This window comes from Chanodichthys erythropterus, chromosome 6, assembly GCF_024489055.1.
Source record: "Chanodichthys erythropterus isolate Z2021 chromosome 6, ASM2448905v1, whole genome shotgun sequence".
NCBI classification, from domain to species: Eukaryota; Metazoa; Chordata; class Actinopteri; order Cypriniformes; family Xenocyprididae; genus Chanodichthys; species Chanodichthys erythropterus.
The window spans coordinates 31469279-31485407 of NC_090226.1; the positions used below are offsets into that span (position 1 = coordinate 31469279).

General features: G+C 34.5%; 1 protein-coding gene across 1 annotated transcript in view; it reads left to right on the forward strand.

Moving 5' to 3' along the window:
• Nucleotides 1-16129, forward strand: part of acap3b (ArfGAP with coiled-coil, ankyrin repeat and PH domains 3b) — a 104464-nt gene that overhangs the window by 77106 nt on the left and 11229 nt on the right. The window contains exons 11-15 of the mRNA XM_067388616.1: nt 12318-12430; nt 12511-12562; nt 13028-13128; nt 13206-13317; nt 14731-14939. Coding sequence (XP_067244717.1) covers nt 12318-12430; nt 12511-12562; nt 13028-13128; nt 13206-13317; nt 14731-14939 — 587 coding nt within the window. The remainder of the gene's footprint in view (nt 1-12317; nt 12431-12510; nt 12563-13027; nt 13129-13205; nt 13318-14730; nt 14940-16129) is intronic.

Genomic DNA, 16129 nt, shown 5'->3' on the forward strand with positions numbered 1-16129 from the left:
ATTTTAGACCAAAATACTTTACATTATATTTAAAGCCACAATATGTAAGATATTTGGATTAAAATATCTAAAAATATCGAAATATATATTTTGTTGACTTGTGACATTATCCTAAATGTTTTTAACCAGGATACGCACCTTGTCCGTATTTCAATGACATCATACCCGGGTTACCCTCGCTTTATTTTGTAGAAACCATGGAAATGCACTTTTAATATATTACATGTTTTATTAGACAAGGAAACAACTGTTTGGATACATTTATAGACAGAAAAAAACTAATCATGTTATATAGCTCAACACATTTAGTCTTATTGTTTAAATCTCATTTTCTTGATTTACAGTGAGTACCATGTTTTACCATGCCTAATATCGATCTAGCTTACTGCAGTGTGCACCAAGTAGCCACCGAGCTAACGCACAGAGTAACGTTATAACATCATTTTCAACAGTGGTGTAACTTTGTTTTATAAAGTGGGTGGGACAGGAATGTGTGGTGGGGAGTGTATTGCAATTGTATTATTACAATAATAAATGCACACAATTTATTGACACAGACCTCATGTTTAATATGATAGTTTCATCCTTACATCTAATATAATACAATATATACTTTTAATCTCGAGAGTATTTACATTAGTCAGTGTATATGTGGATCTGTGTTTAGTATTAGATTGTCCTGATGGACTAGTGGTAACATTTTTTGTTCAGCGTGTCAGAGGTTCTGGGTTCTAATCCGCCCTTGTATAATTTATTTTATTTTTTTCTCATTAAAACTAAAGATGTCCATCAGTGATTGTATATCAAAAGCAGGGAGGGGCACATTTATGTGCATATTGTTTTGTGATTTTGTGAGTTTATGTGAAGCACTTGTCCATATGAAGACTGCGCAGTGTGCACAAGCGCTTTTTTTTGCATTTGCATTAACACAGTACATTTTGCATTTTTGCATTTTGTAGATGCTTTTATCCATTTTATTACAGTGTATTTAGGTTATACATTTCCCCGGGTATCAAACCCCATGACCTTGCTAGCATCAGGTTCTAGCGGCTACAACAGAAACTGATGATGTTTTCCTTCTCGGGTCTCTGTGTTTGTATAAGGTAGTTCAGTCAGCCTTTGGGATGCTTTGATTCATGAACTATAAAGAATTGCTTTATGGCAGTCACATGCCCTGTGTGGTTTAATTGGTGTGAGCAGGATGTGGGAGACGGTGACATCATAAATTACATGGACAGCACAACGTTTATCCCATTCAGGGTGTTTCATTCCTTGTAGTGACAATCAAACAAGAACTTTTCCCTGGAAAAGACCTCTTTAGAGTAGCCCATTTCTAGTTGTTTATACCAATTAAAATCTTAGTAAACTATACTGTTTTATTATAAGCAAATGATAATAATAACGAAAATAGCAAGTATGCAAAAATGTAAAATATCACAAAATTAAAAAAAAAAAAAAAAAAAAGTTTCTCGTGAATGTTTTGATATCGTTCTGTCAAACACACGTGTTAACTTCACATGCCCACATTTCCCGCTCTCTCTCTCAGTAATTCTCGCTCACTTTCAGTCTCACTTTCTGAACGAATCAATGCACGGCACGTTCACTCTTCGTGTGTCTGCTGTTCTCACGAGAGCTGCCATGATGATTTCAGATGTGTGCTGTTATGAATAGAATCTAGGATAGTTTGTTTGTGAATAGAAGACATGAATGTACATACAAATACACATTTAAATGTACCTACAATGACTTGACTACATTATTTTATGAGGAACAATTTTAAATTTTTGGGGGGCATGAAGTGACCAATGACTAGATATCAAAATGAAGAGAAAAGGCTTCATCACCATGCAATGCATTACCACCTGCATACGATTTTTGCATTCCCGTGTCCATTTTAACTTGAAGCTGCAGTCCACAACTTTTTTTGTGTTAAAAATGTACAAAAATTATATAAGGAGAATATACAACAGGAATCCATTTTCCAAACTGTGTTTTTGTCTTATCCTGAATCATTATGGTACACTTATAATAAGTGTTTATATTCAGACTATTTCAGACCAGACTGGCCGCAGAGTATCACAGTAACCGCGTGACTCGCCATAGACATACACAGAGAAAAGTAGCTCCGGCTAGAATGTTCCTCCGCAAGACGTGTGCAGTTCTGTTTATTAACCGCTAGAGGGCCAAAAATCGCAGACAGCAGCTTTAACTTAGTATTTTTCAACAAAAACCATACTTTATCTGATCAATAACTTCTCATTAATGAGTGACTGTGCAAAAATGTCAAAGTTTTAAATGTTTACTACACTTACCCCATTTTTATTAACCCTCTGGTGCTCTTTAGTCATTTTACTTTTTTTTTTTTTTTACACTTCATCAGAATGGTACGAAACTTGGTAAAAGTTTTGGCACTTGCTTTGTGCAAACACAAAATCATGGAAATGATTCGAAAAGGTTAAATGGTTCCGAAAAAAAAAAAGTCACACTTGTAATGTTCGCAGTCAAAAAAGACTGCATTGGAAATGAATAGGAAGCGAATTTCATTTAGTGGAAACATTTGGTACTGCACCCAAACAAAATCTTACTGAAAGCTCATTTTTTGAGATATCAACCTCAAATCGCTTTGAACTCCTTGTAGAGTAAACCATGTTTTGGAAAATATATATTTCATATAAAATTTACAAATTGTGCTTTTGTGCATTTTTCATAATAATAAACTTTTTTTTTTTTTTTTTTTTTTTTTTTTAATTTCAGCAATAATCTGCCAAGTGTTTTCTTTAAAAAGAGACCAAACTTAATCTGTGCTCCAAAGCATTCAAGATTTATGACAGTTTGAGTTAGAAACTTCATTTTCAGGTCTATGCTCAAAAGGTTATTAACAGGTAATACATTGATCATACCTATTCCATAAATATAATTCAGTACCATAAAATCCCCTAAAAATTCAAAATATTATTTAGTTACTCCTCATCTCCATGCAAGCAGCACCAGAGGGTTAATTTAAAAAAAAAAATCAGAATTTCTTTGAGATTTCACATATTACATTAACTATTGAATTTTTTTTAATTCATAAGAAATGTTATATGAATGTATCATTATATGAAATTTATAAGAACATATAATCTGACAATAACCAGAACAACCACTGAAAACTATAGATAATAGCGGACAATAACTCGTATACATTTTTTCAATTTTATTCATCTTTATTGACAAAATTAAGTTTCAAAAGTGTGTGTGAGATATGGAAAACGAAGCTAAATAATTATTTTACAACAGGATAAATCTAACTAATAGATCAAAACAAAGTCTTCATAACATCATGTGTAAAGTTTCACTTGATACTCGGTCAAAATGGACCCAAATGCAAAAGGTGTAACATTTTTTGAATGGTCATATTTCTTAAACTTTTTTTTTTTTTTAAATCTGTATTTTCATAGTCTTGACACATTTCCAGTGTTAAGTTATGTATCCCTTCCGGGTCAAAATGGATCTGAATGTATTATGAGGTTTTAAAATAATAACATTCTTAACAAGAACACTCTTATAAAGTAGTTTGACACAATCTTGTATTTGTGACAATGTTGTTAATATATTAAAAGTACTTAAACTAAATTCATGCGGTGCAACTAACATGCAGCTCCAGGTGTGTCTGTGTTGAGACTCTCGAGTCAGCCGAGGTCTGGAAGTGTCTCCGTGAGCACTTTGCCTACTTCTGCCCTGGCCAACACCGCTAAACATAGCAGATGGCAGAGACCCGATGCTTAGGGAGGGCAAGAGGTGGCGCGCCAAAAACATGGACAAATTAGTGCCACCAACTGTCCCGAACAGGCGGAGCTTGATTCAAGAGCGCTGCACATACAAGTGCACACGTGTGAGTGTGATTGTCTGCAGGGCAAGACTGTTATTTAGAACATGATTGCAGATGAATTGAACCTCCTGTTTCTGTAACAACAACAACAACAAGATTTTAGAGGGCAACATGAGGTAAACATTTACATGACAAAATCTGTTAGAAGCCTCAGCAAAGCATTTTAATGTGGCATCCTGTTTTTGTCCACTTCCTAGATGCTTTTGCTAGCAATAAAAGCATATAGACTAATTTAGTCTTCTATGTGTGAGGAAAATACTAGAATAGCCTTATATAAAGCATAATAAAAGTCCTTATACATGGTTAAAGTTCTTATTCATCTTCCCCTCCGTCTAAGCTGTCAAATCTTTTTTCGTACTTTCGCATATTCAAACGTCCTTCACGACTAAATAAATGACATTTGACGTGATTTATTATTATATATATAAAAAAAATAAATGTTTTTACCAGTCGTGACATAATTTGTGCATGGAACTTACATTTTTAGGTGATCTTTCACTTTAAAAGTGACACTGTTGCACAAATATTTATAGAAAAAGAATTGGAAATTTTGCCCCCAACACCATTGTTTTACACACACACACGCACACACACCGTATTTTTACTGTATTTTTGATCAAAAAAACATAAACTCTTACTAACCCCAAACTTTTGTACAGTAGTGTATGTGTAATAATGGTTTGAGATAAAAGGAAACGCAGACTTTAGAGACAGCCAGAGTACAGGGACAAAAATAACTGAGTAACAAAAAAAAAGGAATTTGAATTACAAAGAAAAGTAGGTTACTAAACTGCTAAAGAAAAGAATGAGGAACATTTGTGAGAAACTAATTTAGGAGAAAGAGAACAGCTAAAGTCAGTAATAAGCTTAAAGCGTGCAGCATGGCATTCAGTACGTTTCGTCCTGTATGTTCTGCACACTTCCACAAAACAGCATGTTGTCCAGTGACCTGTTGACCCCGAGGGGTGATTAACATCTCTACCAAGTTCAGTCACACAGCCCGTGAGAAACAGTTCATAACAGTGTTATTTATTTTAGTGCCATTGAGATACTATTAAAGTTTCAGTAATTTTGTTTTTGTCATTTTCATTAGTTAATGTTTATTATTTTTTCTTTATTTTTATTTCAGTTTTATTTCAAGTAATGGTTTTAGTTAACTATCACAATCCTGAACAGAGAGGATATTCGATGTCACAGACCCTGGACCATTGCCAGAACATATAGGCCTGCTTTCATAGACAGGGTTTAGATTAAACCAGGATTAAAACTTAGTTAGGACATTTAAATAGGATGATCTGAGAAACAGAAATTCACCAAAACCATAACAACCCATATTTATTATAACTGAAAAAATCTATATTAAAGGTGCCATCAAACGTTTTTTTAAAGATGTAATATAATTCTAATGTGTCCCCTGAATGTGTCTGTGAAGTTGCAGCTCAAAATACCTTTTAATAAATTTTTTTAACTGCCTATTTTGAGGCATAATTAGAAATGCGCCGATTCAGACTGTGGCCCCTTTAAATGCTCGCACTCTCCGCCCCCTCCCGAGCTCTCGACTCTATCACTGCATAAACAAAGTTCACACAGCTAATATAACCCTCAAAATGGATCTTTACAAAGTGTTCGTCATGCAGTATGTCTAATTGCGCAAGTATGGTATTTATTTGGATGTTTACATTTGATTCTGAATGAGTTTGAGGCTATGCTCCGTGGCTAACTGCTAATGCTACACTGTTGGAGAGATTTATAAAGAATGAAGTTGTGTTTATGAATTATACAGACTGCAAGTGTTTAAAAATGAAAATAGCGACGGCTCTTGTCTCTGTGAATACAGTAATAAACGATGGTAACTTTAACCACATTTAACAGTACATTAGCAACATGCTAACGAAACATTTATAAAGACAATTTACAAATATCACTAAAAATATCATGTTATCATGGATCATGTCAGTTATTTGGCAGTTATCTGCCATTTTTCGCTATTGTTCTTGCTTGCTTAGCTAGTCTGATGATTCAGCTGTGCACAGATCCAGATGTTAATACTGACTGCCCTTGTCTAATGCCTTGAACATGGGCTGGCATATGCAAATATTGGGGGCGTACATATTAATGATCCCGACTGTTACGTAATAGTCGGTGTTATGTTGAGATTCGCCTGTTCTTCTGAGGTCTTTTAAACAAATGAGATTTAAATAAGAAGGAGGAAACAATGGAGTTTGAGACTCACTGTATGTCATTTCCATGTACTGAACTCTTGATATTCAACTATGCCGAGGTAAATTCAATTTTCAATTCGATGGCACCTTTAAAGCAACACTGAAACACCAAAACCCATTTCCAGTATGTCTTTTCACTTCATAAACATGAGTCACAAAACGTCTTCAATTCCACCAACAACACAATACTAATAAAACAATACATACATACCAAATAGCAATAAAAATATGTAGCCTATGTCTGTAGTATATTGAAGTGTACCAAAGCAAAGCCTTCTGCCTTCAAGCCATCTCTGAGTTATAGTCATTTATAAATATAATATAATTAAGTTCTGTTTTGTGTAATAATGCATTAAATATGAATTTAGGCAGTGGGTGAACCAACTCCAAGGTAAGGCTTCCCTTTTAAAACACATTTAAGTGGATTTCTTAGGTTATGTTTCACCGCACAAACCTACACATCCTAACTTAAATGCTCCTGATATATTATTTGTTATTAAAGCGTCTATGTTCACAAACCACTGTTCATTTTAACAGAAAAGCAAGCAATTTTTGCAGGATTTGCCATGGCAGAAAGAGCGCTCCCTTTATAATCATTAAAAAGCTGTCACTCTTCATCGCAATTTCACAAAGTTCTTTTATAATCAGTGAAGCTGACTGCACAATGTATCTCTATTAGTGGTGCTTGCCGTAAGGCGAAGCACACTGTTATCTCATGTGTTTCTTCTTATTCCGTTCTTATTCCACCATTTGTCATAAACCCATGAATGAGGTGTCAAATCTTGTGAGCATTGTTCTAGAAACATGTTAATCATGTTAGCAACATAGTCAGACTGACACTGTGTATTTGGGCACGGCAAGCACCATTCACATTTTCTTCAGAAAATGTACATATCTAGTTTACTTATGTTTATGATTGCTAAATGCATTGTAAATAGATGACATTCTGCAGAGCGCGAACACAGATACGCACTGTGGGCCGTTTGCCAAATAAGTTTCACCAAAACGCTATTATTATTGTGGAGAAAACTGATTCTAGACCAGCAGCTATGGGCAGCTTTTCCCTCTAAAAGCAATCAGAAGCAGCAGCAGCAGTCAGTGGTTTGAGTGAGAAATTTCCATGCTATCTGAAGTCTATGGCCAGAGGAAAGTAAGCCTTTCACAGCCTTGCACTCCAAATTTCTGAGGAAAATGCACAGACCCCTCCCAAGCCCAAAACTTGGGCTCTACTGACCTAGGCCAGTACTACCTAGTTCCTACCTATAGAAAAATGCTAAAAACCAGTCAGAACACCTTAGCATCTGACAACCACCAGCAAGATCCTGCCATTGAATCTTCAGAAAATGTAAACCTCTATATATCCAAAACATTTTCTTTATAAATGACTTTATAAACAGACAGTGAATGCGGCCAGCTGCAATTCCTGAGCGAAGCCGTGGGCGGAAGCATCCTGTTGATTTATCAAATGATTTATCTGCGGAGATGCCTGAACTGTGTCTCTCTCCCTCCGGTGACAGAGTTACGATCTCTCTGGCCGTCCCACCACCTCACCGTTTTACTACCTCCTCATGTTGCATCTGTCACTCCTAACACATGCACACACACTAACTCACTCCTCTCACACTGGTCTTTTATTCACATGCAACCCTCTTGTGGTACCCTTGGGGTTTCCCTTTCACAGAGCTACGGTATTTCGCAGACTCAGCTGCACTAGGTTGGGTGTATGAGCATGCGGTGCTAACATAGAACATAAAACATGGCGAATAAAAGACTGTGAACCAGATTAGATTTGTTTATTTCGCAATTATATTGCAAGCTATACGGGAACGTGAGCAATTTTGTTCCTTTGTGTTGAAGGATTTGGCAAATAATTGTACTCGCAGTTTCAGATTGATCTCAAACCATGTTTGAGATGATGAAAAGAAGTCTTTTCAAAATCTTCTTGAAAACACATGTGCCAAGTTCTTAGAAGTGTAATCTTATTGATTATGTTTTCATACATTCATACAGAAAAAGTTTATACTGTTTTCAACAAACTCATACACTTTAGTATAGGGAACACATATAAACTATAAACTATGACTTTAACTATGACATGCCTAGAAGACTTGGTGCTGCCATTGAAAATCATGGAGGCCGTACAAAGTACTAGATGTAGTAGTTTTTGTTGTGGGGTGTACTCATTGCATCACCCTAATTTGAATAAAACTGATAAATGTGTTCTCTAAGTTATATTATTAACCTTACTTTCATGTTATAAGTTAAACAGATGTTATATTAAACTTGTGTTCATTGAGATATTGTTTAAAATGTTACTTTTCAAAGGGGGTGTACTGTATGTGCTTACTAAGTACTAATAAATAGTCAATATTCTAGTAATATGCATGCTAATAAGCAACTAGTTTAAAGACCTTAAAATAGTGTTACCGAAAAAAAGTATTAAAATATTTTTCACTATTTATCGTTACTTTTATTTTACTATTTACTATTATATTATTATTTTATTATTCATTTTAAATGTAATTAAAAATATAAAAGATTTTCAGTTATTCCATTTGATGTGAAAAGATCAAAATATCACATTTTCCAACAACCTTTTATATAATAATTTTATATAATAATAATAACAATAACTAAGTTTATTATATTATTATATAATACTTATTACAAATATATTATTAGATATATAATTTTACAATACATGTGTAATATTTTGTAATGCATTACTTTCTGAATTGAATGCTCTACAAATGTTATAAAAAAAAAATTAAAGGCCAAAATCATTTTGCTTAGAAGCCATGTTATGAATATAAATTGGTCTTACACTCTAAAAAAAATGCAGGGTTAAAAATAACCCAATTTGGGTTGAAATTGGACAAACACAAACCCAGCAAACCCAGTTGTTGGGTTAAATGCTGGGTAGTTTTATTTAACTCAACTATTGTTTGAAATTACTGTATTGAACCCAAAGTATGTTGTAAATGAACATTTTATTAATAAGTTTAATAAATAATAATTAAACAATAAATTGCTTATTAATAAATGTTCACTTTTGATTATTATTGTTGCCTCTAGTAATTGTCTGATTTTTAATTTCCAATATTTTTTCGGTTCATTGCCATTTAGTCATTTTTGAACAATAGTTGAGTTAAATAAAACTACCCAGCATGTTGGGCAAACATTTAACCCAACAGCTGGGTTAAAACAATCCGATCGCTGGGTTTGTCCATTTTAAACCCAACTTGGGTTGTTTTTAACCCAGCATTTTTTAGAGTGTACTAATTACGGTTCATGCAGTTTAGCCAGAGTAACTTGTCATTGTAGAATCAATAAGGGCATTTTATCTTACATTTAGATTATCAATAATTATTGATTATCTGTTTTGGTCTGTTTCATAATAGAAAGATTGAAATCCTTAACAAGTGGAATATCTCATGTAATCCACTTGTTAGAGAGAGTGAGAGCTGGAAGAAAAAGAGGGCTTTATGGGGCAATAACGCTCGCTTGATTAAACAGCAATGATCCTGCGCGCTGTCAGACAGATGGACGGGACAATTTAAAACGTGATCGTGGAGCGCGCATGAGTCTAAAGGAGAGCACCTCGCGCTCGTAAATCCGTGAATGACGCGGCGCTTCTGTACGTGGCAGTGAAATAATGTTTGCGGTCGGCTCTCTGACTTAGGTCAGGGGCCAAAGCGAAGAGCAGGGCACATAAATCGACAGCTGTATGCTAATCATGTGAATATTGAGCGGTAGAGGCTTGATGCGCATTCTCGCCGGTGGCATTCGCGTGTCGCTCGTGCTTGAGTGAGGAGTGCACACGAGATCGATGAAGCGCGTGCCTTTGACTTTGACGTGAGATGACTTCACTTTAGGGAAACGAGACTAAGCTCTTAGGGAAAGTGTTTGTTGCTCTATTATTACTGATGCTTCTGGATAAACATTTTTTAAAGATGAAGATATTCGGGAGATTGAAGTATACCCTGGTGAGTTAGAATAAATGATTTGTGTTGAGATATTATTTGTTGCATGTTCTGTATATCATTTTAACTTAAATAGTTGGTATATGTCATGTATTATTAAGTTACTGTTTATTTAGTATTTTACTTATTAATTTTGCCAGTACATAATGTATTTATGTGCATAGTGCAGAGGTCTTTAATCTTTTACAAAGCAAGGAAGTCTTAGTGGATAGAGAGACTATACTATAACTATACTATACATTTGAGTGTTGCATTTTAAATATAACCTATAAAACATTTTTATAGCACCATATTAACGCTGTAAAGTCTGATATGAAATAACAGGCTGATATTTTGAAATGTAACCCTTAGACAAAACATTTTTAAAAATATGCATATATGCTTGAGTTTGAGTATCATATTTTAATACATCAGGCTTTTATGGCTCATATACTATGATATAGGAGAATAATGGAGCTCATATTGAGGAGGCATTTTTATTCCCAGAGACTGTGAAAAAGTATGCTATTTGGTGCAGTTATTAATTTGTCCAAAAAAGTTTGTAATGTAAATCAGTATGAGATCTGTATGACAGTATTTCAGACTACTTACATAAAAAGCATATAAATATTAGTTGTCACTCTATATCTGCCAATGATATGTCTTAGTTTTATGATCCGAGCTTTATAGTTTTTATAGTGTGGGACAAACGTGTAATGCAATGCAATACAATTATGATTGAGAGATATAATAAATGTTCCTCAAAAGCCTACATATTTAAGCATATTTGAACATGGTCTTTCTAAAAAAAAAAAAAAAAAAAAAAAAAAAAACTAAGATCTATGGATATTAAAGTAAACCTAAATTGCTTCAGTCCAGCAAGTGTTCATGTTTAAATATTACTAACAATATTAAAGTTATTCTTATGTTTACTTTATAAATATCATTAAAGATTTCACTTGTGTACCATGACCTGTGGGTGGACAGATTTACAATTATACTAAAAGGCCTTTTACAAAAAAAAAAAAAAAAGTATAAACTATCAATCAGATGACAGAAGGAATGAATTACATTGTGTGCAACAGCTTTAGAGGCCTTAGAAATTTGTGTATTAAATATAATACAGTAGGATAGTAAAACCTGAGATCACCTACATTATGGGGACCAGCCAGCAGTCCCCATGGGGGAAATGGATTAATAAACATAATACATGATGTTTTTTTTTGTTTGTTTTTTTTTTGAAAATGTAAAAATGCAGACAGTTTTCTGTGATGGGTAGGTTTAGGGGATAGAATATACAGTTTGTACAGTATAAAAACCATTACATCTATGTAGAGTCCCTACTAGGATAGTGAACCAGACGTGTGTGTGTGTGTGTGTGTACCTGGTAAACCCTACATTGTGCAAACCAAATGTCCCCATGAGGATAATACTAACAGAAATTTTTGGCCTTTTGGGTAAATTTTTTTGGTCCCTGTGAAGAAAACAGCTTATAAATCATGCTAAATTATGTTTTTTGAAAATGTAAAAATGCAGAAAGTTTTCTGTGATGGGTAAGTTTAGGGTTAGGGGATAGAAAATGTCATGCTCAGCTCAGTGTAAAAACCATTACGCCTATGGAATGTCCTCATAATGATGTGCAGGTTTGGCTATCCAAGTAAAGTCCAAATGTCCTCAATTATATAGTGAAATGTTATATGACAACTGACTAGTTAGGGCATTTTACTGGTCCTCACTAGTTAAAAAGGCTTATCAATCATCAAAAGCATGTTATTTAAATCTAGAGTTTTGCACGTGTTTCTGTGATCGGTAGGTTTAGGGGTAGGGGTTGGGTTAGGCCATTAGCCTGACATAAAATCAATGGAAGTCCATTCGATGTCCTTACTAATATAGTGAAACAAACGTGTGTTTGTGGTTAGAGCACAAAACTTGAAACAGGCATTGGAATTTCAGTGTCATTGATGTTGGAGGAGGAGAATCATTCATTGAGCATTTTGGAAAACATTTCTAACATCATCTCAATCGCAGCACAGTTGGTATATAGATCGAGCAATACGTCAAAGTCAGAGGCTGCCGGTCATTATTGATTGAAATGAGAGGGATTAGATATGGCTGCTGCGGACATGGGGATTAAGTTTTGTCTTTTGTCTGTCTCGCAGAAGACTTAACAGAACCATAAGGGTCCTAAGTGCTGACTGACAAGATCCCGTTTCTGTGACCTGCCTGAATCACTTAGAGCTGCTCTGTTTTGCATTACGACAGGATTTTGCTTACGATGACTCCAAAGTGGAATTCAATGTGGATGCTCCTAATGGCGTCGTGATGGAGGGATACCTGTTCAAGAGGGCAAGCAATGCTTTCAAGACGTGGAACAGGTCAGAACAGGCTCTAAATGTACGGTTCCCCATGAATTTTGTGGAGAAAATCTTGACAGTGTGTTTTCTTCTCATACCAGGCGATGGTTTTCGATACAGAACAGTCAACTAGTTTATCAGAAGAGACTAAAAGTAGGTGGTTTAACTTGCATTCATATATATATATATATATAATATATATATATATATTATATATATATATATATATATATATATATATATATATATATATATATATATATATATATATATATATATATAATAGAACCTTATAACCTATATCGAACCCTATATAGACCTATAAAGGGTTTTGTCAGGTGCTTAATACATTAGAACCTTGTAGTTCATGTTATGGATTTATTTTAATTTTTTATTTTGATTACATTTTATGAAACAGCTTATAAACATACTTTATCACTAGAAAAACCTGTTAACCTGTTAAACATAAACGTATTATGCAATAATTTAAGACATTTCTCCTTAAGTCGAGAACTCTAGGGTTCTATAGAACCCCACTTAAGTGTAGAGTGTAGTATTCATATATTAACTTCTACAAATGATTATTGGGACCTGACATTGCAATCTGCCCTGTCTCAGGACGCTTTGACTGTGGTTGTGGAGGACCTACGGCTTTGCTCTGTGAAACCTTGTGAGGACATTGAGAGAAGGTTCTGTTTTGAAGTGGTGTCACCTACGAAGTGAGTACTGTGTCATATGTGTGTGTGAATGTGTGTGAGTATGTACAGTATCTAATATACGAATCAACCCCCATCAGGAGCTGTATGCTGCAGGCTGAATCTGAGAAGCTCCGTCAAGCTTGGATTCAGGCGGTACAGGCGAGCATTGCTTCTGCCTACAGGGAGATCTCTGAAAACTATTACATAGAGGTCAGTCTGTCTTACTAACAAGTATTGTGTCAGTGTCATAATATGCATGGCATTACACATCACTATGAACTGTAAAACTGGTGAAAAGTAATTTTATAATTCAGATCAAAGTTTGGAATTAAGTATAATATAAATTGAGTGTCTAATATAAAGAAAAAGAAAAATCTTGTAAAAATCGAGATTAAATCCTCATTTACATTTCTATAATTATTAACCCAGAACCATCTTTTACAATCTGAACTAATTTGCCTATTGTCATAAAAAGGTCAAATAATGTCATTTCCTGTTCTATGATTCTCTTTTCTGTTGGTCACACCACATGCCAGGACAAAGGTTTTTCAAATATTAATAAGCAGTGAAGCACTTATGCTCCCCAAAAATACACGCAAGCCTACCCGTCTTAATTACTTTCCAAAAAAAAAGTAAAGTATTTTTAAAAGTAAAGTTTTTATTTATAAATATCATAAATTAATAATTAATAAATATCATTAGACACCACATGACATTTTACAACCTGAACTAACTTTGCCTTGTCATAAGAACATCAAATTATCAGATATTTTAAGATACATATTGACCTTGACATTCAGTTATGAGGATCTTCATAGGCCCTTTCTGTGATGTCATTTCCTGTTTTATCATTCTTTTTTTTCTGTTAGTCTTAAGTATTTTCCAAAAAGATTGAAAATATATTTTTTAAAGATATTTAGATATCCTTAGGTAGAAGTAGAAGTATCTTTAGATAGATAGAAGTATTATAAATTATTTATTCATATAATATTACTTTTGGGAGAGTTGCACCACATGACATTATATGATCTGAACTAACGTTGCTTTGTCATAATAAGATCTAATTATTGTAAGAGGCTTATTGGCCTTGACACACACTTGTGAGGGGTCTTCTCTGTGATGTCATTTCCTGACGTTTTTCTGGATGTTGGTTGCACCACATGACAGGATCAGCAGATATATAATATATATAATATATATGTATATGTATATGTATGTATATATATGTATATGTATATGTATGTATATATATGTATATGTATATGTATGTATATATATGTATATGTATATGTATGTATATATATGTATATGTATATGTATGTATATATATGTATATGTATATGTATGTATATATATGTATATGTATATGTATGTATATATATGTATATGTGTATATGTGTATATATATGTGTGTATATATATATATATATAATGTGTGTGTGTGTATATATGTGTATATGTATATATATAAAATATATATCTATATATATATATCTGCTGATCCTGTCATGTGGTGCAACCAACATCCAGAAAAACGTCAGGAAATGACATCACATTTTATGACATCACATTTTATCTAAAGTTCATTTTACAAAGTTTGAAACTCTTTCTACTACTTGACAGCGTTTGGACAGGACAGCATCTCCCTCCACGAGCAGTATAGACTCTGCCAGCGAGCCGCGGGAGCGTGTTGTTAGAGGAGAGAGTATCCTACAGCGCGTCCAGTCTCTGCCAGGAAATGAGATCTGCTGCGACTGTGGCCAGGCCGACCCACGCTGGGCCAGCATCAACCTCGGCATTCTGCTCTGTATTGAGTGCTCTGGCATTCACAGGTGAGAGCTTGCTTTGTTTTTTGGATAATAAGTAATACATAAACACAACGCAATAAAAAAACAGGTCATTGTTATTTCATGCACACTCCAGACATCTTACAGCCAAGTTACATTGCGAATTCCAAATGGCGATTTTGCGCCCTTGAAGTGCACTTAGGGAATGGGAACCATTTGTAGGAGGCAAGGGAGGCAGTGCCTCCTCAAAATATTTTATGAGAAAATCCATTTAAATCCATATAACAAAGAAAAATCCATATAACAAAGATAAAAACGGTTTAATATTTCAAAATCTTATATTAAAACATGTATAAATCACTTGTTTTTTTCTAAAGTAACACTGTCTAACAGTAACACAAGCAGGTGAAGTTACAACAGGAGTCCTCTCTTGCCTCCTCTGAGCCCACTGAATTTTAACAGACTCCCTAAAGCATGTGGTTGGTTTGGTGAGGGGAAACTGAGAATGAATGGGGGAAAGTCATGTGAGAGGAGGCAATGCCTCCGTCGTGAGAGATATGATTGGTTATGGTTGGATATGACTCATTGGTGCGCTAAATCCCGCCTCTTGTTTTCATGCCCATTCGCAAATCTGTCTGTCTGCAAATTCCTGTTGTAATAGCAGTTAATGGGGTGATAGAAACAACACTGAATTGCCATGGTAAAGTTCCAGGTGAAGATAATGAGGAAATTGTTGCTCCCTTCACCAAGTGTGTTCCTAACGGTTACGTTATGTCACGCTCAGACAGACCTGTAGAAGGGCTGAACGTAAGTGGAATAAGGATAGATTACAAGTTTCTTATGAAATCCTAAAGGACTCTCTCTCTGCATTTCAGCGAGCTGCTAATGCTGCAAAGCGTAAATATTTCTCTGAGGTAATTTTAAGTAACACTACTAGGCCTAAAGCCTTATTCACAATAATTGATTCTGCTCTCAATCCCACTATTAATCGCTTTCCTGTGACATCTGTTTCTCTTTGTGAGGATTTTGCCAGTTATTTTAATGATAAAATCTCACAGATTAAATCTCTATTGCCTTTGTCAGCCTATACACCAATTGATGTTCCTTTCTGCTCTTCTACATGGTCTGTCTTTGAGTCTTATCACCTTGGACTCTCTTAAAGTGATTATTGCTGGTTTAAAATCTACTAGCTGCCCTCAGGATGTGATTCCCACACATTTTCTTAAGCAAGTTTT